Source organism: Thunnus maccoyii, chromosome 7, assembly GCF_910596095.1.
Source record: "Thunnus maccoyii chromosome 7, fThuMac1.1, whole genome shotgun sequence".
In the NCBI taxonomy this organism is placed as follows: domain Eukaryota; kingdom Metazoa; phylum Chordata; class Actinopteri; order Scombriformes; family Scombridae; genus Thunnus; species Thunnus maccoyii.
Window position 1 is genome coordinate 7,775,437 of NC_056539.1, and position 23,152 is coordinate 7,798,588.

A 23,152-nucleotide genomic window follows, 5' to 3' on the forward strand; every position below is an offset into this window, starting at 1 on the left:
CTTGAGATCGTTTCTGGACGCACTGGTTCACAGTAAGTGTTCACAGTAAGTGTTCACAGCAAGTGTTCACAGTAAGTGTTCACAGTAAGTATTAACAGTAAGTCTGTGTCTCACAGCTGAGATTACTTTGTGACATCACCAGTTTTTATGATGCATTAAAGGCCTCATTTGCATATAGCATTCTAGAATAACTTAATACATATATTTACTTAAAAAGATTCTAGAATGCTATATGCAAATGAGGCCTTTAATGCATCATAAAAACTGGTGATGTCACAAAGTAATCTCAGCTGTGAGACACAGACTTACTGTTAATACTTACTGTGAACACTTACTGTGAACACTTGCTGTGAACACTTACTGTGAACACTTACTGTGAACCAGTGCGTCCAGAAACGATCTCAAGATGGAGACAAGTGGAAACAAAAAAAGCAAGAAAGGCAGGAACAAGAGGATCATCAAACATATCCCGCGTACCTCCAATCAGGGTGGTGCTCCCCTCAGCCCAGAAAAAAAGTCTGTCAAGACTGAAGACCGGGCCAGCAAAAAGGACCAAGAGGAAAGGGAGAAACCTCAACCGGTGGTGGAGGAAAAGAAAGAAAAACCCCAGCCGGTAAACCCATGGAAGAAAAACCTCCAAGAGGGGAGCAACCTGGTGTACTGCCAGGTACATAACAAAGCTGATTACCCTGCCCTGCCGAGACGACATTTCAGGCAGGGTCAGATGAGACAGGAGCCAGAGTTACCAACCACAGCTCCAGAGTCAAAGCCTGCCAAATCACCTGAGGAGGCAGAGCCTGTCACAGCTCCCCAAGAGCCAGAGCCTGTCACAGCTCCCCAAGAGCCAGAGTCTGCAACACCACCTGAAAAGCCAGAATCTGTCACAGCTCCTCAGGAGCCAGAGCTTGTCACAGCTCCCCTTGAGCCAGAGCCTGCAACAGCTCCTCAGGAGCCAGAGCCTGCAACAGCTCCTCAGGAGCCAGAGCCTGCCACAGCTCTCCAAGAGCAAGAGCCTGCAACAGCTCCTCAGGAGCCAGAGCATGCCATTGCCCTCCAAGAGCCAGAGCCTGCCACAGCCCTCCAAGAGCCAGAGCCTGCCACAGCCCTCCAAGAGCCAGTGCCTGCAACAGCTCCTCAGGAGCCAGAGCCTGCCACAGCCCTCCAAGAGCCAGAGCCTGCCACAGCTCTCCAAGAGCCAGAGCCTGCAACAGCTCCTCAGGAGCCAGAGCATGCCATTGCCCTCCAAGAGCCAGAGCCTGCAACAACTCCTCAGGAGCCAGTGCCTGCCACAGCCCTCCAAGAGCCAGAGCCTGCCACAGCCCTCCAAAAGCCAGAGCCTGCAGCAGCTCCTCAGGAGCCACATCCAACCATATTAACCAAATTATTTGCAGATCTAGGGCTCACTGTGACAGCAGGACAACAGCCTGCATGTCCAGTGCAGAAAACCAGTGTGGAGGTCTACTGTGAGCAGACCAACCAGGCTCTGCTCCAAATCCCTGAGCTTGAGCTTCAGAGGATCGGAGAAGAGAAGGAGGAGCAGATCTCCAAACTGGCAAAGGAGAAAGAAATCCTGCTAAAAGAGGTAGTGCAATGGAAACAATTGCTGAAGAGCCAAACAACAGAGGCAAACCTCCAGCAAGGATTTCTAAAGGCTCAGCTATCCAAAGAGAGGCAGGCCAACAGTGAAGCGTCTAATAAAATTAGGCAGTTAGAGAACGCTCTGGAGGCTGAGAAGAAAGAGCAGGGAGAGATGGAAATGGTCTTGGCCCAAAACATGGAGTTAACATTTAGAATGGAGGCTACCTTGGTCCAGGCAAACAAGGACCTGCAACACAAAACAGACCAGTGGGAGGAGGACAGGTCCCGTCTCCTGGCCAAACAGCAGGATGAGACCTCCCGTTTGTTGGCAGCACTCAAGCAGGCTAAAGAGGACCTCGAGAACGAGAGGCGCCAGTGGAAGGAGGAAAAGTCCCTTCTACTGGAGTCTCTCAGTAACAAGACCCTCGAGGAGAAGGAGGGAGCCAGCGGAGGCTTGATTGACAGGATGGCTGATCTGGAGAGGCAGATGGAAGAGATTGAGATCGAAGCCAAAGAGCCCAAGAAAAGCAAGAAGAAATCTCTGTGGAAAAGATTCCGCCAGTTATTCAAATAAACTGGAGCTCTCCATCCTGCACATCTCTCCCATCACCACACCACCCAACCCCATCATGCAAGATACAAGACCAGACCTCAACCACTAATCCTACTCCATTAACCCTACTCCCCAATACTATTAACCCTCACCCCTAATCTCCCCTTTACCTTCCCATTTTTCCTCTTATTAAATGCATAAATATATGAAATGCATGCATTTCATATATTTATGCATTTCCTAATCCCTGTTATGTTTGTGTGTGTGTGTGTGTGTGTGTGTGTGTGTGTGTGTGCGTGTGTGTGTGTGTGTGTATCCCCACGCATACACACACATACACACACAAACACCCATTACTCTCACCCATTTAATTCGGCACTTTTCTCTCATTAAATACATCAAAAATATAAATGTTTTTTGTATACTTTTTCAATACAGTTCAAAATTTCACAGTATGGAAAATGACATTAAAAAAATTGGAAAAAACCTTTGAAAACTGTATTTGTATTTGCAGATGTTTATACTGTTTTGTTTCTACTGTCTTGGTTTCACAGTTTAAGTATAGTTAAATGTTGACCTTTTTACTAAATAATCCTCTTTAACCAATTAATTACTGGACATATATCAGAATTGGGGTCAGGATATAACTCTGGAATTATGAGTTTGGAGTTTATATTTTCCAGTCATATAATTTCTCATCAACAACAGTACCTTTTTACTTATAAACATCTAGAGCAGGACAAACTCTTCTTTCTATATCTGATAGACAAATGCATGTGCAGAAATATAATTGTCTGGAACTTAAAACTGCATTAAAAGATTACACAGGCGCATCTGCGTAGGTGTCATCTTATTAGCCTTCAGAGAACTGAGTACATTTGTGCTACACTGCATAAAGTATCTATTTAATGTATACAGACAGAATTTGGAATTATGGAGTAAAAAGTTCAATTGGAAATGGTGCAAATGTGAGGGAAGAATATATTTCTTAAATAATCACTGCTTAATAGTGTCTGATGTTGTCACTAACAGCTTTTAAACTTCTCACACAGAACAGCTTTTCCACCAGTGTCAACAACAACAACACTGAGGAATATATTGTATATTATATATAAACAATTCTACTTGCTAAATATAAATCTCCCCCTGTATTTGAAATAATTACAAATTCATTACCAATCTGTCTAAATTTTTTAAGACATATAGTATTTCCTGTTTTTCATCATATTGGAGAAGCAGAAAGCGACAGGTGATTAAACAGACAGTAACATATTGTAGGGAAAGTCTCCTCATGTTTGAATGCAGACGGTATGAATCCTCAAGCAACAGGATGGCTCTTTCTTCAACCCCCCAGGAATGCTGGCCAACAACACATCAGTGAGATTTACAAACCTCTCACTGACCAGACCATCAACACAATGTCCTGTGAACACCAACTTTGACCGACAAATTCACAATCCAGTGTGAACTGCAAGCACAATGTGGATAAACATCACCTCACCACTGGATATCACAACTCACCTGTAGGGACCAGTCACCAAGTGTGTTTACCCATACAAGGAATTTGACTCCGGTTTCTCGTTCATCACTTACATACAGTTCCAAGAACAATGTTCAGGAAGATGCACACGGACATACAGAAAGGGTGAAATCTTCAGTCAGAATATACATACATATGTATATAAAAGGTGACTGAAAAGAGTAAATTCAGGAAATCTACTGGTAACAATGACATTTTTAATGAAGTGCAGAGGTCTCCTAAATTATTTAAATTATTTTCTGTTTTAGCTATTTCAGGTTTGTTTTGATGATGGCATTATTCCTTCTCAGTGGTATAAGATCAACATTAAACTTATCCCTAAAGCATCAACAAATGATCCCAAATTAGCACTTAGCTATAGAGGCATTAGCCTTATCAGCACCGTGTATAAATGTATTCATTGCTCTTTAATCACAGACTTGTAGGACAAGTTTGCTGGTAGGAAAAATGGCTTCAGAAAAAGCTAGAGCTATTGATTACATATATATACTGTTACATCAGCTGTCAAAACAAGAATTGAGGAAAATACGTCTACATTATTATGTTTTATTGATTTTCAGAAGGTGTTTGATTGGGTAAATAGAGACCTCTTCTCTTGCTAACTTCAGGAGTTGATGGATAATTGTTTAATGCCATTAAGTCTCTTTATTGAGCACCTGTTGCCTGTGTTCAAGTTAATGAGTTTAAAACAAGATGGTTTCCAACAGTTTGGTGTTAAACAAGGAGACGTGTTGTCACCAACACTGTTCTCTGTTTATGTTCATGATTTAGCTTTTAAATGAAATCTTGTAAACTGGGAGATGATTTATTTTATTTACTTTATGCTGATGATATAATTTTACTAGCAGAACATGAAAAAGATCTACAGGAAATGTTCATGCTGAATGGTGCTGGAAATGGAGACTTATGGTAAACCAAGATAAAACAAAAATAGCACATTTCAGGCAGCAATCAGTTGCAAGAAGTGCAGTTATTTTTAAACTTGGTTCAACAGTGCTGTCATATGCTGACCAGTATAAATATTTAGGTTTTATTTTGGATGAGCATCTCACTTATAATTAGGGTAGTAGTGTTTTAGTGAATTCAACAGGTAGGGAACTGGGATCAATGCTGATCAAAGGCAAACTCTGTAAAGATCTGGGATTTTGTACTTATACACAACTGTATAAGTCTTGTGTGTGTCATGTTTCAGTTATATGTCATTTGGTGATGACATGTGAATTGTAACATCAAACATTACACAGCTATTCGATGGGTTTTTGGGAGTTCATAAACTTACAACAGTTTTGGTCATTAGTGGTGATATGGGATGAAACCACCTAATGTCAGAAATGTGAGATGATCTGACTGTGGAACAGAGTTGCGAACACGCCTCAACAGAGGCTCACTAGAAAGATTTTTGATTGGGACATTTTGCATGGACACCTCTGGATTAATGAGGTGAAATCCTTATTTTGTATGATTGATTCTTTTTTATTTTCCAAAACAGATTACAGCATAATATTCATGATTCCCACCGCAACTAACTCTTCCTGATGTACAAAGAAAGATGGTCTGTTGATGTTTGGTACAAACCTAAATAAAGAAAATGTTGTCTGATGAAAAACAACTACAGTGTAGACGCTCATGTAAAGCAGAATTTATCCCAAAGTCAAAGATCTCTGTGTGCACAGTTGCATTCAGCTACATCACCATCAGTTGTAGGAACAGGTCAGTTTACTTCTCTACCTGAAGAGAAAAGACTTTGTTTGATAAGTGATGAAGCTGAGACTGAAGATGAAGTCCATTTTATATTTTATTACTCATGATGATTTAAGGGCTACACTATTTATTGTAGTGAAATGTTTTTCTGATGACTTTTTTCTGGATGGTTATAAAAACCTGGATGTGTGTTTCAGGGAGGGAACCTTTTGTGTGGCTGATTTTATTTGTAGAACTCGGTACAGAAGACAAAGTTCTTTATTTGCAATGTAAGTTTTGTTCTCGTCTGTGTTTGACAAATGTTTCACCACTGCAGCTGTATTTTGGTGTCTTGTAATTCCATGTGGCCTGAGCACTTGTATGTGCATGACACAATAACTAACTAACCTGATAAATAATGTAGGATATTATAATTACTTTTTGTAGATTTACATGTGGTGTGAATGTCAACAGTTAGGCTATTGGTAGCCATCATAACTGAAAAGAGCCACAGTATTTCAATATAACACAGTGGAGTGTGTTATATTGAAAAGCGTTCCTAATATTTTGCCCTCCTCATGTATATTAATGGGGTGGACAAAATATTAGGAACACTTTTCAATTTAATTTACCAGTACACCACCACCCACTATGACCTCAATAATAAACATAAAGTAAAATTATCACCTTTCTGACAATGTCAACAAAAACAAAATACATAAGCTTCATAAAAGTAGGATTTATGGCAGAACTGTTGTATTGGATTGCATGGGATTGCGCAGGGGTTCCTGATAAAGTGCTCAGTGACTGTGTATATACAATAATAACACTGAGATTCCTGTCAGTACATAATGACAGGCCTATCTCCCCAAGCAGGCAATAACTAACTTAGCCTACAACAAAATGTTATATCTCAACGATTTACTTTATGATTATAGAGGCTGTTTTGTTGGCTTAATAACTTTTTTTTGAGACAGCACATTGTGCTGTTAAAATGATATAATGCACATACTGGATCAACAAGAGTTTCAATTTGAGCCTCTCACAGTTTGTGAGTCACCTGGCTGCAGCAACATGGCAGACGACGATCACAATGATAAACCATGATGGTCGACCGTATACAGGAAGTCATGTTGTAACGGTCATCTGCACACAGGAAGTCATGTAACAATATGAGCGCAAGTGGTTCTACTTCGCAGTATTTACTGAAGAGAAGAAGATGAAATGCCAGTACCAATTAACTGAATATAGTTTTTTTTATAACTGTCGTTTATCTGTGATAAAATGTAATATTACTGGCTGAGCTTTCCCCTTTAGGAAGGTGGCCTTGTGAGTAACCTGTGGGTGTGATGGAGTCTAGCGGGCTTGTTGTGGGAAGTGAGTCTCTCTGGTGTGTGGGAGTTGTACCAGCGCTTAGCTGCAGCCACAGTGTAGTGCATACCGTTGTCAGCAATAAAGTGTCTGGATAAACTCAGGGCACAGCGTAAATGTTATTGAAAGGCCATGTATTATGTCCCTGTTAAAGTCTCTGTTCCTGCAATGTGACAACGGCTCTCTTGCTATTCTTCATCGCAGAGTTGGTCTGGACTATTACAAAGCTAGTTAGAGGTCTCCTCACTATGGTTTGGATCTGGAAAGGTGACAATTATCAAAGTTCTTGTTTGTTAAAAGTTGTAAAATAAGTTAATGTAGAATGTGGTAAAATCTCAATACAAATTTATTTGTGACATAATAATGCATGTAAAAAGTCACTGAATGTGCGATGTAATTTGTTGTGTTTTCCAGTTGACATACAGAGTTCTGGAGGGCTGCGGGGGCTTCATCAGGTTCTCTGCAGAAAAAGAAATGCAATTGGGTGTCAGGCTATATAAAAATTCTTAATTAAAAGACTTGTTGAAATAATATGTGGACTTGAATGACTGTTTAAAAATGTTTGGGATGAAATGTAAGCTGGGCTTATTGCCCAACATCAGTGGGAGCAAATCACTGCTGCCAAGTTCCAAAATGTGATGAGAAGACCAGAGCAGTGGAGGCTCTTATAGCGGCATATTAATGTCCATGGTATCATAATCACTTATCACTATCACATGTGGAGAAAATGTTAGTTGTCCACATACTTTTGGTACGCCTGTGAACCCTTGGAAGAAAAACCTCCTAGAGGGGAGCAACCTGACAAGAGGAAGTCTCTGAGGAAAACTCACCCAGCTCAGTGTTTCTGCCTCCAACAGTCAGTGGATCAACAAACTTCTGACAGACAGGAAGCAGCAAGTGACACTCTTCTCCTCATACACCAACAACTGCACCTCAGCTTGGCCTTGGTTCAGCCACCAAACAGGACAGGATCAGACTGCAAATAAGAACCGCAGAAAAGATCTTTGGTGCCAACTTGCCCACTATCTAGGACCGCTACAGCTCCAGAGTCAGGAAAAATAAGGGAAAGTCACCCCTCACAGGACCCCTCACACTCTGGATATAACCTATTCCAACTTCTGCCCTCTAGTACATGCTACAGATAAGTGTATACCAAAGCAACCAGACACAAGAACAATTTCTGCGCACACACCACTGGATCTAGAAATATCAGTGAAATTGCCTCAGTTTTCATAGACAAAATAAGGTTTCACAACTCTGAAAGTGGGTGTAAACAGCGTTAAGGGTTTTTGATGCAAGGTCTAACACTAAATAACACTAATATCTAAATATCATTATTTATGTTTCCCTTAAATTTCCCCCCAACTAAGACTAATCAGTACTTCTTGTTGCTCCACAGCATACAGTGACATGTACAAGCTAACAGAATTCGTCATTGTGAAGAAGTTTTACATTGGAAATACTGCAACTGTATATTTGTAATTAGGTCCAAGTTATGATTCTAATTGTTGGTGAATAGCTTCTTAAAACTGGTCACATTTGACAGAGCCGCGCGCTTTCCCTCTCAGCATCACGTGACCCGATCAGGAAGTGTTAGACAATGTAGTTGTCTGATTTTTTTTCCTAGGATGGCAAAGGCATGACCCGTCCTACTCTGCCTCTGATTGGCTAGTACTCGTTTCCTTCGTTGGTTGGATTGGTTAGGATAAGAGTAAGAGTGTCATGGTAAGCCAATCAGAGACAGAGTAGAGCGGGTCATGACTTTGCCATCCTAGGAAATAAAATCGCGTCCTGTACATGTCGATACTAAAGCAAGTTTTGTGTATGTTATAGTCTGTCGGTCTGGAAACATGACAGACATTGTGTTAAAGATAAAAAACAGCGTAGCAGAGAAAAAGAAGACGTCTCTTACGCAGAGCGACTTGCAGAAGTGGGGTTTAAGAGGTACGGAGGCTCTTTAACTTGGTCGAGTTTAACGGAAATTCATTAACGTTGAGTTGTCTTCATTCATTTTGTAAGATACCTTGTTAACTGGTACTTTTAAACAGTGTGTTACATGTTTCTATCGTTGTCTTAGTTTTGCCAACAATGGGTCATGACCTAATGTTGTTTACATGAGATCACGCAGCTTTCCTTCCTCTTCGTGACGTCTCAGTGGTATAAGTAAATGTTTATATAAATTATATCTCTTTATACATCCATGTTCCCGACAGGGATACAGCTGAGAGCCTACCAGCTGGATGGTGTGCAGTGGCTCACTCAATGCCTGAAGAATCAGCAAGGATGCATCTTAGGAGATGAGATGGGGTTGGGAAAAACCTGTCAGGTTTGAGATGACTCTAAACTTGCACTTCAAACAGTGATGCATTATAGTTTTTTTAAAAACAGAAACCAATAACAGCAATAACAATTTCAATGGTCATTGTGTCTGATAGCTAATACTGATACATATTGTTTTCATTGCAGTACCTCTGCATGTCTACTTCTCACCAGTGTAATTGTGCAGATGTGAAAAAACAGACGATTTTTTTTCACAGCAGACATTTTGACTTGTCATAGCAGGAAAAGCACAGGTGTTACTAATAACCACTAGAAAAACCTTATTACTACCAGTAAATATAATTACAATGTTTTAGAGCTGAAATGGTTAGTCTATTAACATAAAAATAACTACTATTTCATTAATAAACTATTATATAACTTCTCTAGTCCCAGTTTCTCAATTGTGAGGATTTTCTGCTTCTGTCATCTTGTGATAATAAACTGTACTCTTTAGGTTTTGGCTGGACAAAACAAGCAATATAATGACATCACCATGGGCTTTTGGAAATTGTAACTCTTACTATTTTCTATTTAATCTATGAACTGTGAAAATAATCTGCAGATTAACCTATGATGAAAACAGTCATTTGTCCTTGTTCTACATTGTTTAGTGTATCTGTGAAAGATGAACCACTTTTGAGTGCTGCTATGGAAAAGTCATTTGGTTTCGTAACAATGGAGATATCTGCTCCATGTTTTCATGAGCGCCTGTAGACTATTTTCACTATTTTCATGTTGACATGTTACTGTAGGAAAAGCACAGGTAGACCTAATAACAACAATAATGGCTGCATTATGCATAGTGTATGCTGGCTCACAGGAAAGGCTCACTTGCTAATTAAATTATTTGCACCTGTGCTTCACTGCTATGAGATGCCAAAATATGTGGTGATGTGAAAAATGTTGAAAAAGGTCTATTTCCACTCTGAACTGGAAGACTAAACAAGAAATTATTACTAAAATAGATAAATGGCACAGGCACTGTTAACTCTTGTGTAAAAATATGTCAGGGCTGCATATTGTATGCTGTTGTTGTAGGAGAGTAAATCAAAGGTAAGCCGTGTCTTAACATAACACTTTATAATAACACTGAGCAAAGGATTCAGAACAAGATAACACTTTACAGAGAAAACCTATTTCTTTGACAGCTGAATTACATTTTCTTTCTTTCATTGAAAAATCAACCTAAGTCCCTAAACATAGAACTACAGAGTAGGCTGAAAACTTCTAAACCTTGACAAGTTACAAATTGGTCAAGATTAAAGCAAAATAATACAAAATATGAGATTAATAGCAAAGCTATGATATAAGATAGTGAAGAAAACAAATTCACAGAAGCAGCAGTTGAAATCTGCTTAGATAAATGCTGTGTATTCTCTGCTTTGAAGAGAAAAGATTGATGCAGAGATGGTGAGATCCAGATGTTATCAGGCAGGACCTTCACACCATCACACAGATGTGAGGGTTCTTCTGAGCAATGCTGCATGGGTCATCGCATTGGTCAGGCTCAGACTTCTCAGTATAGTCAGTAGACACATAGATGTGCTTCACCATTTGTTGAGAAGTACCTCCTACTACAGTCCCCATCCACCTGGACCTCAAGGGTTTCATGTATTTGAACACAGCACACAAACAAAGGATCAAGATGAATACAACCAACACAGGGATCAATACTTGAACAGCAGTTGCACCCGTTGGACCAAACATGTCATGTAGCCATTCTCTGAAAGACCTTCCTGTGCCTTTGGAGGTCTTTAATTCATCCCTCATCCTCTCCATGTTCCTTAAGATCTCCTTCACTTTTTCAGAGTTGTCAGGGATCAGGTTGCAAGCCCAATTTCGACACGTGGTGCGTGGATCCATCGTGTCTTTACTCCCCCATGCGATGGCAACAGCACCTGATATGGTCCCTTCCACCTGTGGGTGAGAGACACATGATTAGAAGACTTCAGAGAAACAAAATCATCTGGTTCAAAATTGTGTATCGACTTTTCTTTATGAACCAGAAAGTCTCAATGACATAATCCTCGTTTAACATTTTTCTTTTATAGTTTCTCAACCCAGTGTCCCAGTTTTCTGCAATAAGTGCAGGTATCTTTATATCTAGGCTTCCTTAAGTGTGGACAGTGGTTTGAATTGGGCCGCCGCAGTTGGGGTTGGTAACCAGTGTTTTGCTGGTAGTGAAAGCTAGTGTTTGGAGGCTGCGGTTCTGTGTAGGTTTGGGTCACATTAATTTTAGCTGATATGGAGACAGAAATACCATATTTTTCCATATTAGTCAGAGGGTGACATCCTTTTCATAGAAGACCAATCATCTTTAGACATTCAATCAGACTTTATTTATATATCACATTTCATATAAACACAATGTAACATATAAAGTGCTTTAGACGATGAAAAACAATATAAATACACCACCTACACACCAATCCCACCACCACGTGTTTACTAGCACATCCTTTTTAAAATGGATTTTTACTTTGAAAAAAGGGAGCGACTTTGACATCCGACATTCATTTCTCTGCTTTTAAAAACCTAATTTTGGAATAACATTTTACTATAGGCCAACTGTCTGAAATGATTTGCTTAAAACATCGACAAACGACCCCAAATATTGCGAGATGAATCAAGGAAAGGCAAATTTCAGTCGTATCAAGGAAACGCTGCTTGTAAACACAGATGACTGTAAACGGTCATCAACTATAGACTTCAGATAATTTACCATCGTCTATGAACCCGACAGTGAAGTTTTGTTTTTGTTTTTTTCATCGTTTTTAAACGGTGCTTTGCATTAGATATGATGTGTCTGATACTTTGGCCTTAGCTGTGCGCGCGCTCTCGCGGGGAGGATGAGGATGTCAACAGCAGGCCGACCTCTGCCCCTCTGTGTTGGCTTTAATACCCCAAATTCAACACATAAGGGACCTTAGTCAAGCCACTACAATTTACCTTCCTGTAACTGCACCTGGATAATCCGGTAGTGCATATTTTAGAGAAACAGCCTTGTCAGATGTACGATAGTTATCGTACTTGTAAGATAATTTTTCCCCTCTGTACAATGTACGTCAATACGTCAATAATGCCAGTCCCATAACATACGATAATTTGATCAGTTTGTGACACTTAGTTAATTTAGGACAACCTGTACGTGCTACGTCCCACAAGACGCAACGAATTGGACAGTAGACTAAATGTCTAGAGCAACATCTAAACATCACACTGTCTAAACAGCTTGTAATATGCATGTTTTTTTTATCCGATATGCGTCTCTTGATAAGGTATTTTACATTAATTTAGAAATGTTTTTTTAGTCGTATTTGTGACCGTGCATCTTCAAAGTGCGACTTTATGGCATGTCCGTGAACGCAGCACGTGTTACAAGCAGCAGCAGACTTTTTTTTAAAATCACATTTATGCTTATTTGTTCTCTTGTTTAAGACTCGCGTACGTTAATTTCCCTCAAAATACGATAATTTTAAGCCTCTGGTACGATACTTTCACATTTCTGGCAACGCTGTACAGAGTTTATTATAGCACAAAGCACTGAGCACAGGATGATAATTCAGAGAAAAGCTTTACAAAGAAGACATGACAATCACACATTTTCTTCACAGCTGAGTTTCATTTTTCTCCTCAAATATTCCTAATTATCATGTGTCCCTTCAGACAATCTCACTGCTGGTGTACATGTCAGGAGCTCTCGGGAAGAACGGTCACTTTTTGGTGCTGAGCCCGCTCTCTGTCATGGAGAACTGGAGAAAGGAGTTGGAACGGTACAATCATGTTCATCTATGACACAAGCATTACACATGCATTCAATAGTTTGATAGTCTTAACACTGTCCATCACAGACTCAAACTGGTTACGTAAAATCTTCAACTTTATTGGTTACAGCTTCGCCCCCTCCCTGACTGTGCTGTGTTACAAGGGAGACAAAGAGAGACGGGCTGAGATTCAGAGGGAAACAGACACAAATGACTTCCATGTTCTGCTCACCACATATGAGGTCTGTGGCTGTTTTGTGAGAACAAAATGACTTCATGTTTCGTCTGTGCTGAAACTGACATGTTTTTAAAATTTGTCTCATTTTCAGCTGTGTCTCAAAGATGCTTCATTCCTGAGACGGTGAGTGTGTTCTGAGTTACATGGATATCATCTTCAGTCCCTGCTGGTAGTTACATGTAGCAGGGTCTGTCCTGGAGGGTGTCCAGGACAGACCCTGTCTGGTGTCCTCGAAAGTGAAATTATAATTGAGGAGATTGTTGATAAATTAATGAATAAGCAAATCTTGCACTTGTGCTTATGAATGAAATTATGCCTCACATACACACAGGGCCGCCATGTAATAATGTACTTATATTCTAGATATCTGGCACGTGTGTGTGTTTGTGTGTTCTGGCAAACAGCAGAATGTTTATGACAGATTATCATTTAAAGTAGTTGGTTTGCTGTAAGTGTTGACTTAATTCATCAGAGATTATCCAAGATGTTGAAGTTTGTTACTGTTGACGAGGTTACATAGAAAGTGGTGGCGTTTCTACCTTCATATGATATCACTACTACATTTGTTCACAAGTATTTCTCAAAAAAATCTATCAGAGAGATATTGAAGGTTTGCCAAAATCAACAGGTGGGCTCACTAAAACAGCTGGTGTTTATCTGCACACACTTTTTTATTTAGTATTTAATGGACTTTAACTTAGAAAAAAACGAATACAGACACCAAATGACATATGTTATTTCCACTTGTACATGTATTTAGGGCTGTAATAGTTGCCCAATTATTTTCTGTCAATCAACTAATCGATTAATGGTCTAATTGCTGTACTCACTATGTATCCACTCCTCAGGTGGAAGTGGAAGGTGCTTGTAGTAGACGAGGCTCACCGACTGAAGAATCAGAACTCGCTATTGCACAAAACACTGACACAGGTACTGAGCTGCACCTGGTTGGTTTGGGCTATCGTGTCTTTGTTTCTTAATCTTCATCACTGTTTTTGCCTTCCCCGACCCCTTGATTCATTTTGCTTCATGCGTTCCTTGTATAGTTCTCAGTTGGTTTCAGAGTTCTGCTGACCGGGACTCCCATCCAGAACAACCTGCAGGAGCTCTACTCCCTGCTGAGCTTCATTCAGCCCAGCATCTTTACAGCAGATGAGACGGACAACTTTGTCAACTCTTACTCAAATGTACAGAATCAACCTGCTCTTGGTATAACAGACATCATTTCTGTTACTGTTTGTATTACTAAAACCTAGTAAAGCATGGATTAGATACAGCAGTAATTCTCTCATGATGTTTAATCAGAGTTGTTGGCAAACATCAGTTACAGACATTGTGATGTGTTTGAGATACTGTTGTAGAAAAACCCTGTTCCATTACATCAACACTGACGTGTCTCTGCTTCTGTTTACAGCTGCTGAGCTGCAGAGTGTCCTAGAGCCCTTCCTGCTTCGTCGAGTCAAGTCAGAGGTGGCTGTAGATCTGCCCAAGAAGACAGAGCTGGTGGTGTACCACGGCATGTCGGCTCTGCAGAAAAAATACTACAAAGCCATTCTGATGAAGGATCTGGGTAAGACCTTTGCACTATGGCGTGCCGTTGTAAATCTTTGCAGAATTGCTGCTTTTCAGGACACATTTATACTAATGATTCTTGTTACTGTTGACTCTGTTTTCAGAGGCTTTTGGAAACGAACAGGGCAATAAAACTCGGCTGCTGAACATCATGATCCAGCTGAGAAAGTGTGTTGACCACCCTTACCTGTTTGACGGTGAGATGTGCTCAGTGGTAATACTCGCATACTCAAAGTACTGACCCGAGATCCAAGTGGGCTATAGAAGCAAATGTTGTTCCCTTTCCTCACCCAGGGGTGGAGCCAGAGCCCTTTGAGATTGGAGAGCATCTCATTGAAGCCAGTGGGAAACTTTGCCTGCTAGACAGCATTATGACGTACCTGCACAAAGGGTTCGTCACTCTGCTTGTTACTTGGCTCCACCTGGTGGAAATATAAGCTCAGTTAGTAGTGCTTTAGTAATTCTGATACCATGTGAACTAGATGAGTCAATATGCTGATCACTCTGAGCAGTTAATTGTGCTTTTCATGTTTTAAATCACTTTTTCCACCATTAATAGAGTCTTAATTTCTTTCTTTTTTTAATATTTGTGCCTGAAGGGGCCATCGGATCCTACTGTTCTCTCAAATGACGAGGATGCTCGACATTCTTCAGGACTACATGGAGTACAGAGGTGAACAGGGGCTAACTAAAATCCACACGCTTCCACTAATTGACCTTAAATGTTTGAAAAACGTTACAATCAATGTTGCAAAATGTAAAATGTATCTAATATCTTGATAGACTAATGCTAATGAATGGGCAAACAGAATTAGCCACAAGTATAGTAAGAAAAAAACAGTAAACTGTGGAAAAATAAATAAGGGGACAACATGTATCAATAAATACCACATGAATGGGATAGCACAAAAAACAAATTGTGGGAATATTTACTTGCTGTTAGGTTTCTTCCTTTATATACATCAGAAAATTAGACCAAACTTCATAAACCTTGGTTATTATAAATCCTTGTGCTTAGAGATTAAAAAGGGGCGATGTCCTCAATTTTAACCATTCAGCAAAATCCGGTTTTGTCTGACCACACAGTGGCAGAGAACAATCCTTGGCGTGGCAATAATCCTGCCAGTACAAGTCCAAGATTTTTGTTTAGATATGCCTGATGCCAGATACTGGCAATGATCTTTGCAACCACTCTCCCATATTTTTTTTACTTGTTTCCAATGAGGAGAAACAAAAGAACATTAGCACATTAAATAAAGAAAAGTACCTGTTTCATTTTTATACTTCCAACAATAATTGTTATCCATGAGTCCCATTTTTTTGAAGTTTAACACGTATAAAAATACCTGTGGATGATTTTGCAGTGTGTAAATTTGCCCTCTGCGTTTCTAACCGACCACTCGACATCAGCCACCATGTTCCTCCATTAATCTGCTTCTATGTTGAAGTTCAGATCTCTTTCCCATGTTTTTGCTGTGCCTCTTTTAATTATGTTTCTAAGTTCACTGAGGCAGTCATCTTCACTAGTCTGTAATCTACTTGCCATCAGCAAACTTACGTACTTTTTTCATGCCAGTAAGTGCTAAACTGTGCCTTTCTGTTCAGGTTATAGCTATGAACGTCTGGATGGGTCTGTCCGAGGGGAAGAACGAAATCTAGCAGTGAAGAACTTCAGCAGCAAAGATATCTTTGTCTTTCTGCTCAGCACCAAAGCAGGTGAGTGAAAGTAAAGTATGAGTATTAAAGCAAAAGTGTTTCCTTGCTGTGTGTGGAATTAAACTGACATCACCAGCAATGCGTAATGTACAGATTGTGCATTTTAATGTTTAGGGATGCAGGATATTGGATATATCACAAACATCTTGTCCTTTGCTTTTAATTTTGCAGCCACTGTTGTATAAATTGTTTGTAGATAGCTGCTGAGGCAGTTTCACATATTTTCCAATTGCATTGAGTCTACTGAGTATGCTTCATATAATCCTTTAAGTGATGAATTGCATCTTATTAAACAACACTGTGGCAAAGTTGTAGATAAGAGGGTAAATATTGTGTGATAAGTCAACAGTGACAGAGCTGCACTTGCAAGCTTTCTTGCAAATCTAAATCTACAGCCAAGTTCATAGAACTAGCTGAGAAGACAGGGGACTGATCTGACAGAGATAAGAGTTGCGGCAGGATGACACACTGGTGTAAATAAGGCCAGCAACTTTTTCTTACCGCTTTTCACTCAGTGTGAAAGAAGGGAGAAGGAACTCTGATTTCCTGTCACAGCTGATTACTTTTTATGTGTAATTATGTTAGCTCTATGAGTAAATATGTAAGAATAAAGAGTAAATAAGTCTGTAAATAATTTAAATAATTTGTTCTTTTCAGATATTGTGTTTTGGCTTCCTAACAGTCTGTCTTTGCAGGAGGAGTGGGCATGAACCTTACAGCTGCTGACACTGTCATTTTTATGGATAGTGACTTCAACCCTCAGAATGACCTGCAGGCTGCTGCACGCTGCCATCGGATTGGTCAGAACAGGTGCAGTGTGTCAAAAACGAATCTCAACAGGCTTCATTGTGGGATTTTTGTTTTGATAAGCCTTAATTTTTTTTGCTCTTGCATTCACTTGCAACAGACCCGTGAAAGTGATCCGCCTTCTGGCGAGAGACACCGTGGAGGAGATAATGTACTCCCGCGCCGTATCCAAGTTGCACCTCACCAACACTGTTATTGAAGAGGGACGCTTCTCTTTGCTGGATCAAGCTCAGTCAGCTGCAGCAGGACTGCAGGTTTGTGAACACTGACAAACTGTTCATCCTCAGACAAAAACACAACTGCTGCAGTCCCCACTTTTATAAAAACCCATCCAGTTGTCTTTGTTTTCACCATCTCTACTCTCTACTTACTGTCCCCCACAGCTCAGTGAGATCTTGAAGTTCGGGGTAGATAAGCTGTTGTCATCAGAAGAAAGCTCTGTACAGGATGTTCAACTGGAGAAGATCCTTGGTGCATCACGTGACGGTCAGTGGGTCGATGATGAAGACCCCATCTCACTCAGGGGGGAGGAAGAAGAGGAAGAAAACGACTCTGAGTCTGACGGGCAGAGTATGTTTTACTACCAAGTGACCACATTCAAATCTTGAATCACTTGTTCGTGTTTTCAGAATATTCAGTCTTTACCTGGTGCTGGGTCAACATATGTAGATGTGATTCTGTCAACCAGGTTGTTTCTGCACATAAACATATTACTGCATGTTAGATATTATCATTCTCAACCTGCAAACATAACCACACATGGAAATACACAACAAATATAACCTGTTGTTTTCATATTAGTATCAGTTGAACTTAGTATTGTTGGAAATCAGTGATAACAGTCTCCATCATGCTGTCCTGTCCTTCAGGCCACATGTACTGCTTTGAGGGGAAAGACTACAGTAAGGACCCCAGCTCTGAGGACCAGAAGAGCTTTGATCGTTTGTTGGAAGAGCAGCTGGCCGAGTTCCAGAAAGCTGCAGGAGAGGGACGAGCTCTACGACACAAAGCCGACGTAATATTCTGTCCCATTCACTCCTAACTGATGGGAACATGTTAAAGATCATATTCAAAATTGGCACCATTGAGCTTATTTGTCAAAACCCACCCTGTGTGAGAGAAGGTAACACCCACCTGAACTTTAGATGATCTTTCAAACACTAGTTCTGGTGCTATTTTTGGTCAAAAACCTTCATTGAAGGCACTGAATTAGGCCATGTTCACACCTGTAGTTTGGCTCTGTTGATACACACCAAAGCAGAAAATTATCCATTGTTTCCTTTTAGTTCTAGTATGTTCACTCGCTACATTTAGTTTATTATTTATTGTGTTATGCACATACATGTGCCCAGCGTGTGTGGACATAAGACACCAAAAATACAGTTGCACCGGTGAAAAAGACAACAGTCTGCCACAAAAAAAGGTTCCCCTCCTAAAACAACTCAAAGAATGTAACCCTTAAATCATCATAGTGAACAATACATGAAAACAAAACATGATATGGACTTCATCTTCAATCCTACCTAAATCACATAAACAAAGTCTTTTCTCTTAAACCTGCCTGTTTTTGAAGCTAATGGTAATGAATGTAAGTGTGCACACAGAGAACTTGGATACATTCTGCTTTAGCAAAGGCTCTACTCTGATTGTTTTTCATGCAACAACATGTTCATAATTGAGCTTTGTACCACATATCAACAAGACATACTTCCTTATACCTCAGGAACAAAATGCACTGAACAACATCATCATTACTCTGTAGCCTGTTTTGAAAAACAAAAATAAATGAATGGTACAAAAGAAAGAGTTCACTTCACTAACCAGGAACATCCATGCAAATTGTCTTGAGATCTTTCTAGTGAGTGATCACAAACAGCTGCCAAAAAAGACATTTAAAGAAAATAAAGTTTGGAAAAGAAGTATTATTTAAGAGTACTACTGAAGACAAACTGAGACCCTCTGTTTTATGTGGTCTTGAGGAAGTTAAGGAACAAAACAGACCCAACAGGCAAATGTTCCAGAGTTTGTTGAAACCCTCTATAGCAAGTAGGTAGCCACAGATTTATTGCTGAAATAATTACTATACAGCGTTAACAGCCGGATTTTCTGTGTGTACTCCCAGGTTTCACTGTCGGTAGCCCTTGGAATTCCAACGAGGAAGAGGAAACTTCTTACTGAGGCTGAACTGGAACTGAGGCGGCAGAGGAGGGAAGAGGCTGCGGCCAAGAGAGCCAAAATGCAGGAAGACATGAAGAGGAAGCAGCAAGAGCAGAAATACAAGAAAAAGTAAAGATTCGTCAATCAACTCAAAGTTTCCTCTCACACTGACCTTAGACATCTTTGACTTCACTCGTTTCCCTTTTTATTCGCTGTGTTTCTGTTTGCTTATAATGCAGAATGGCATGGTGGGAGTCCTGCGGCTACAGATCAATGTGCCTGCAGTCTGCAGACAGTGAGGAAGAGGAGGAAGAAGAGGATGAAGTCAGCGTATGCTCCACAGACTCAGACAGCACGACTATCCACTACGTTCTGGGGGATGTTACTCATCCTCACGCTGCACATGGAGACGCTATCATCGTCCACTGCGTTGGTACAGACCTTTATAGTAGCTTATTATTATCATAGCAACATAGCAGCACTTTGCATGATAAACAGAAAGATAGCTTCAAAAAGTACCAGATGCCTCTTCAGTTCTGCTTTTACTGCATGTTTTGTAGTTATCAAAATAATGATCTTTGTGCAGATGACTCAGGCTGGTGGGGCAGGGGAGGCTTGTTCACAGCTCTAGAGGTGAGATCGGATGAACCACGGAAGCAGTATGAGTTGGCTGGCAAGATGAGAGGTGAGAATAACCATGATTTCAAAGAAGTCTCAGAATAGAATTGAGTAGAAGTACAACGAAATTGAGTAGCAGTCCTGACAGTGCATATAACATAATTAAAAATAGAAAACAGCTCAAACTAGCTAAAATATATAAATAAAATATATATATTTGCTATAAAACAATATGATAAAAAAAGAAAAAATATTATTGAACTTCAGGATATTGTACATTTGCTGAATGGCAGTGGTCTGTATACAAGTAGTACAGTTAGGAATATGTGCATACTAAGGTTCAGTTGTAATGAAAACATCTGTACAGTGTCCTGTAAATGTGTCTGTAAGTATTGTAGTACTGATAGTCACACAGGTCCCACACAGTCAGTGTTCAGTGTTGTGGCTCTAAAGTAGAAGCTGTTCTTAAGCCAGTTTGCCGGTGATTTGATGGACCTGAAGCGTCTAGCAGAGGGCAGCAGGTCAAACAGATGACGTCCAGGGTGGGATGGATCTTTCAGTATGTTGGCTGCTCTACTGCCATCTGTAAGGCTCAGTTAAGGTGATCGAATCTTATAAATGACTGTTCTGAAAGTGCTCATGTAATGTTCGTTTCAGACTTGGAGCTCGGAAATGTGCTGCTCTTCCCCATCGATGACAAACAGTCCAGGCTGGACGGCCAGGATCAAGTAGGTTCTGTCTTAGTGAAAGCCAGGCTGCACACACACAAACTCTGCAGCCTGGAAATGCGCACTTGCTTTATGGTTCCTGTTGCTTCTCTGCAGTATTGGTGATCAAAAGTGCAATACACCGGGGTTGGGTTGAAATGTGGTGACAGAATTGTGAAGTTGTGGCAATGATAAGATAAGGTTTTTACCTGTTTCGATCTTCTTCCTTTCACGTCAGTTGGCCCTCATAGTGGCACAGCAGAGAGACAAAGCCAACAACTTGTCTGGGATCTTTCTAACTGCGCTGGACGAAGGTCTGAAGAAGATTTCTGTCGCAGCCAAAAGAAACAAGGGTATATTCAAGCACTTAGAAACTACATTTTATATATATATATATATATATATATATATCATCCTTGTCACTGAGTGTGAAATGTTTTTTAAGCTGCATGTTCACCCTTTGTTAATACAACTCAAGGATTAGGCTAGAATACATTTTTTTGTAATGTGGCAACCAATTAAATGAAGGAAAAAAATGTCATATAAGACATTGGATTATTTGAATGAATTAATTTATATTTATGAATAAAGTCAGAGAGCATCTAACTAGCCAATAACACATGCTGTTAATTAAGCCTCTGTGAGAGAAGAAAGAAAGGAAGACAGAAGTTAAGAAGCACGATGAAAGCAGTGTTTGATTATTGTAAAACTTGACTGACGAGATATCTCAGCGGCGTCGTGTTGTATGTACAGACAAATTCTTGTAAACACAATTAGTGGTGAACAATAGGAATTTTTAAAAATTTGCCTCAGGTTATGCCCTAGAGAAAATGAACAGATCAGCCCAAAAATGACTTGCTACTGAGTCACCCCACTTTCACTTGAGCTTGAGGGTAACGTTAACATGGCAAATGGAAAAAGTTACAGTTAATAGAAATCCTAACCATCGTCAACAGTTTCCCTGCCTTATTTTTTGTCTTTTTCCCCACAAAGCAAGCGTACATCTTCCACGCATCGGCCACTCCACAAAAGGCTTCAACTGGTACGGCACAGAGAGGCTAATCAGGAAACACCTGGCGTCCAGAGGCATCCCTACGTTCATGTATCTTTTCGCAGATGTTGAAATCTAAAAAATGACATTTCTCAGAATCTATTTAGCGAAAGGGTTGGAGTCATTTTCCCTTAACACGACTGACAGATATTATCACAGTCGAACTGCCAAGAACACAGCTACACCTCAGACAGCCAACTCTGCGACCTCAGCGTCAACATCCTCCCCTGAACCACAGTTGCATAACTCCAGCAGGTCGACGTACGAGGTTGAAACAGAATCAGCGGGCCCTTCGACTCTGCTCCAGAGCGGAGGCCCCACAGAGCTCCCCAGTTTCATGAGGGGAGTCCGTGTGTTTTTCTACAATTTACCTGCATCAGAGAGGAAGAGGCTGGCTCGCTACCTTATCACATATCCTTTTAGACTGGCTGCTGTCAGCGCAGTATTGTAACATTTAACTACATGTATTTAAATCCTGGTGATCACAACCTAATTTGTTGTGAGATTAAACATTTTTCAAGACTTTTTTTTTCCAGATTGTCCCGTGAAATGAATCCTCCGTATAACCAGCAAGTTGAACTGTTGCGTTAAACTGAAAAGCAAACAGTTTTTTATCTCAGTATCAGAGCTCACATTCTTGTGTTTACAACTGCAGCTGTTTTTTTTTTTTGTTTGTTTGTTTTTTACAAGCGTTTGTGTGGAGGAAAGGGTAGTGAAGTACAGAGATGGTTTTATGATTACCGTGTGGTGTCAAAATGTCACAGCTCCTTAGCTGCAGTGCACTTATGATGGAGATGAGGAGGAGATCATGAGTCCGGAGGTCACCCACGTAGTTGCGGAGGTGGAGAACAGCAACCACTCGCAGGTTAGTATCACACTGATAGTAATCTGACCCCTGACCTATATCATTCTTTCCCTTCATACTCATTTTTGAGTGGTTAGGGGGGAAAAAAAGGCAGACTAAAGCCGTGGTAGATTTTAAAGCTGACAAAAAAAAAGATTAAAGTCTCCCAGCAAAAGTCCCACAATGTCCCTACAGCAGAGTATGGTGATAAAACCCAATAAGAGTGTTTAATTTTTTCATTTTACTGCATGTAATTTGTGTGAAACAGGAGCTCCAGGATCTGGTGTGTGAGTACACGCAGGCTGTCCCTGTGCAGAAGGCCTGGCTGGAGTCCTGCTTCTCTAAACAACGAAAAGTCAACACTGCACAGTTCATACATCTGCTCAGATAACACACTGTTTCATTGTTTTGTTTTTTCATCTTTTTTTTTTTTTGTAATGATCCTTCTGTCTCAAATTTGAATGAACTTTTCTGGCTGTTAGAAAATACACAAAATGTCAAAACAATTTGCAATCACAGATTTATAAGTGAAATAAGTAAACAAATGAACACTTCTCTCTGCTGCTGGTTCGTGTCGACACTTGGCTCAGTTCTTTAACACACTGTAATCAACCAGGGTTTGTGTAATAAAAAA

The 23,152-nt window shown here is 40.2% G+C and overlaps 1 protein-coding gene and 3 long non-coding RNA genes across 8 annotated transcripts; 1 reads left to right on the forward strand and 3 right to left on the reverse strand.

Annotated features, from left to right (window-relative positions):
* Positions 1-7,050: 7,050 nt before the first annotated feature.
* LOC121901066 lies at positions 7,051-8,290 on the reverse strand. Of its 2 annotated transcripts, XR_006097172.1 has the most exons (3): positions 8,175-8,290; positions 7,553-7,698; positions 7,051-7,182 (listed from the first exon to the last, which is right to left on the reverse strand). It is a non-coding gene; the product is annotated as an uncharacterized LOC121901066 (long non-coding RNA). The 2 variants fall into 2 exon arrangements; XR_006097171.1 differs by having other exon boundaries at positions 7,553-8,290.
* A 164-nt stretch (positions 8,291-8,454) lies between these two features.
* chd1l (chromodomain helicase DNA binding protein 1-like) lies at positions 8,455-23,072 on the forward strand. 3 transcript variants are annotated; one of them, XM_042415831.1, is made up of 25 exons: positions 8,455-8,666; positions 8,936-9,048; positions 12,711-12,817; positions 12,939-13,050; positions 13,138-13,169; positions 13,895-13,976; positions 14,093-14,255; positions 14,461-14,616; positions 14,723-14,815; positions 14,913-15,009; positions 15,218-15,291; positions 16,224-16,334; positions 17,030-17,144; positions 17,242-17,395; positions 17,525-17,711; positions 18,011-18,156; positions 19,264-19,427; positions 19,538-19,731; positions 19,885-19,983; positions 20,574-20,644; positions 20,862-20,976; positions 21,617-21,725; positions 21,822-22,085; positions 22,458-22,539; positions 22,787-23,072. In XM_042415831.1, exons 1-25 carry the CDS (start codon positions 8,573-8,575, stop codon positions 22,907-22,909), a joined length of 3,057 nt encoding a protein of 1,018 aa, XP_042271765.1. In that variant the 5' UTR covers positions 8,455-8,572; the 3' UTR covers positions 22,910-23,072. The 3 variants fall into 3 exon arrangements, with proteins under 3 accessions (XP_042271765.1, XP_042271766.1, XP_042271767.1); XM_042415832.1 differs by lacking the exons at positions 8,455-8,666; positions 8,936-9,048 and adding an exon at positions 12,018-12,530; XM_042415833.1 differs by lacking the exons at positions 8,455-8,666; positions 8,936-9,048 and adding an exon at positions 12,018-12,488.
* LOC121899998 lies at positions 10,110-11,987 on the reverse strand. Of its 2 annotated transcripts, none has more exons than XR_006096857.1 (2): positions 11,858-11,987; positions 10,110-10,961 (listed from the first exon to the last, which is right to left on the reverse strand). It is a non-coding gene; the product is annotated as an uncharacterized LOC121899998 (long non-coding RNA). The 2 variants fall into 2 exon arrangements; XR_006096858.1 differs by lacking the exon at positions 11,858-11,987 and adding an exon at positions 11,767-11,802.
* LOC121899999 lies at positions 19,271-22,477 on the reverse strand. Its single transcript, XR_006096859.1, has 4 exons — positions 22,416-22,477; positions 20,833-20,952; positions 19,471-19,584; positions 19,271-19,357 (listed from the first exon to the last, which is right to left on the reverse strand). It is a non-coding gene; the product is annotated as an uncharacterized LOC121899999 (long non-coding RNA).
* Positions 23,073-23,152: the final 80 nt, after the last annotated feature.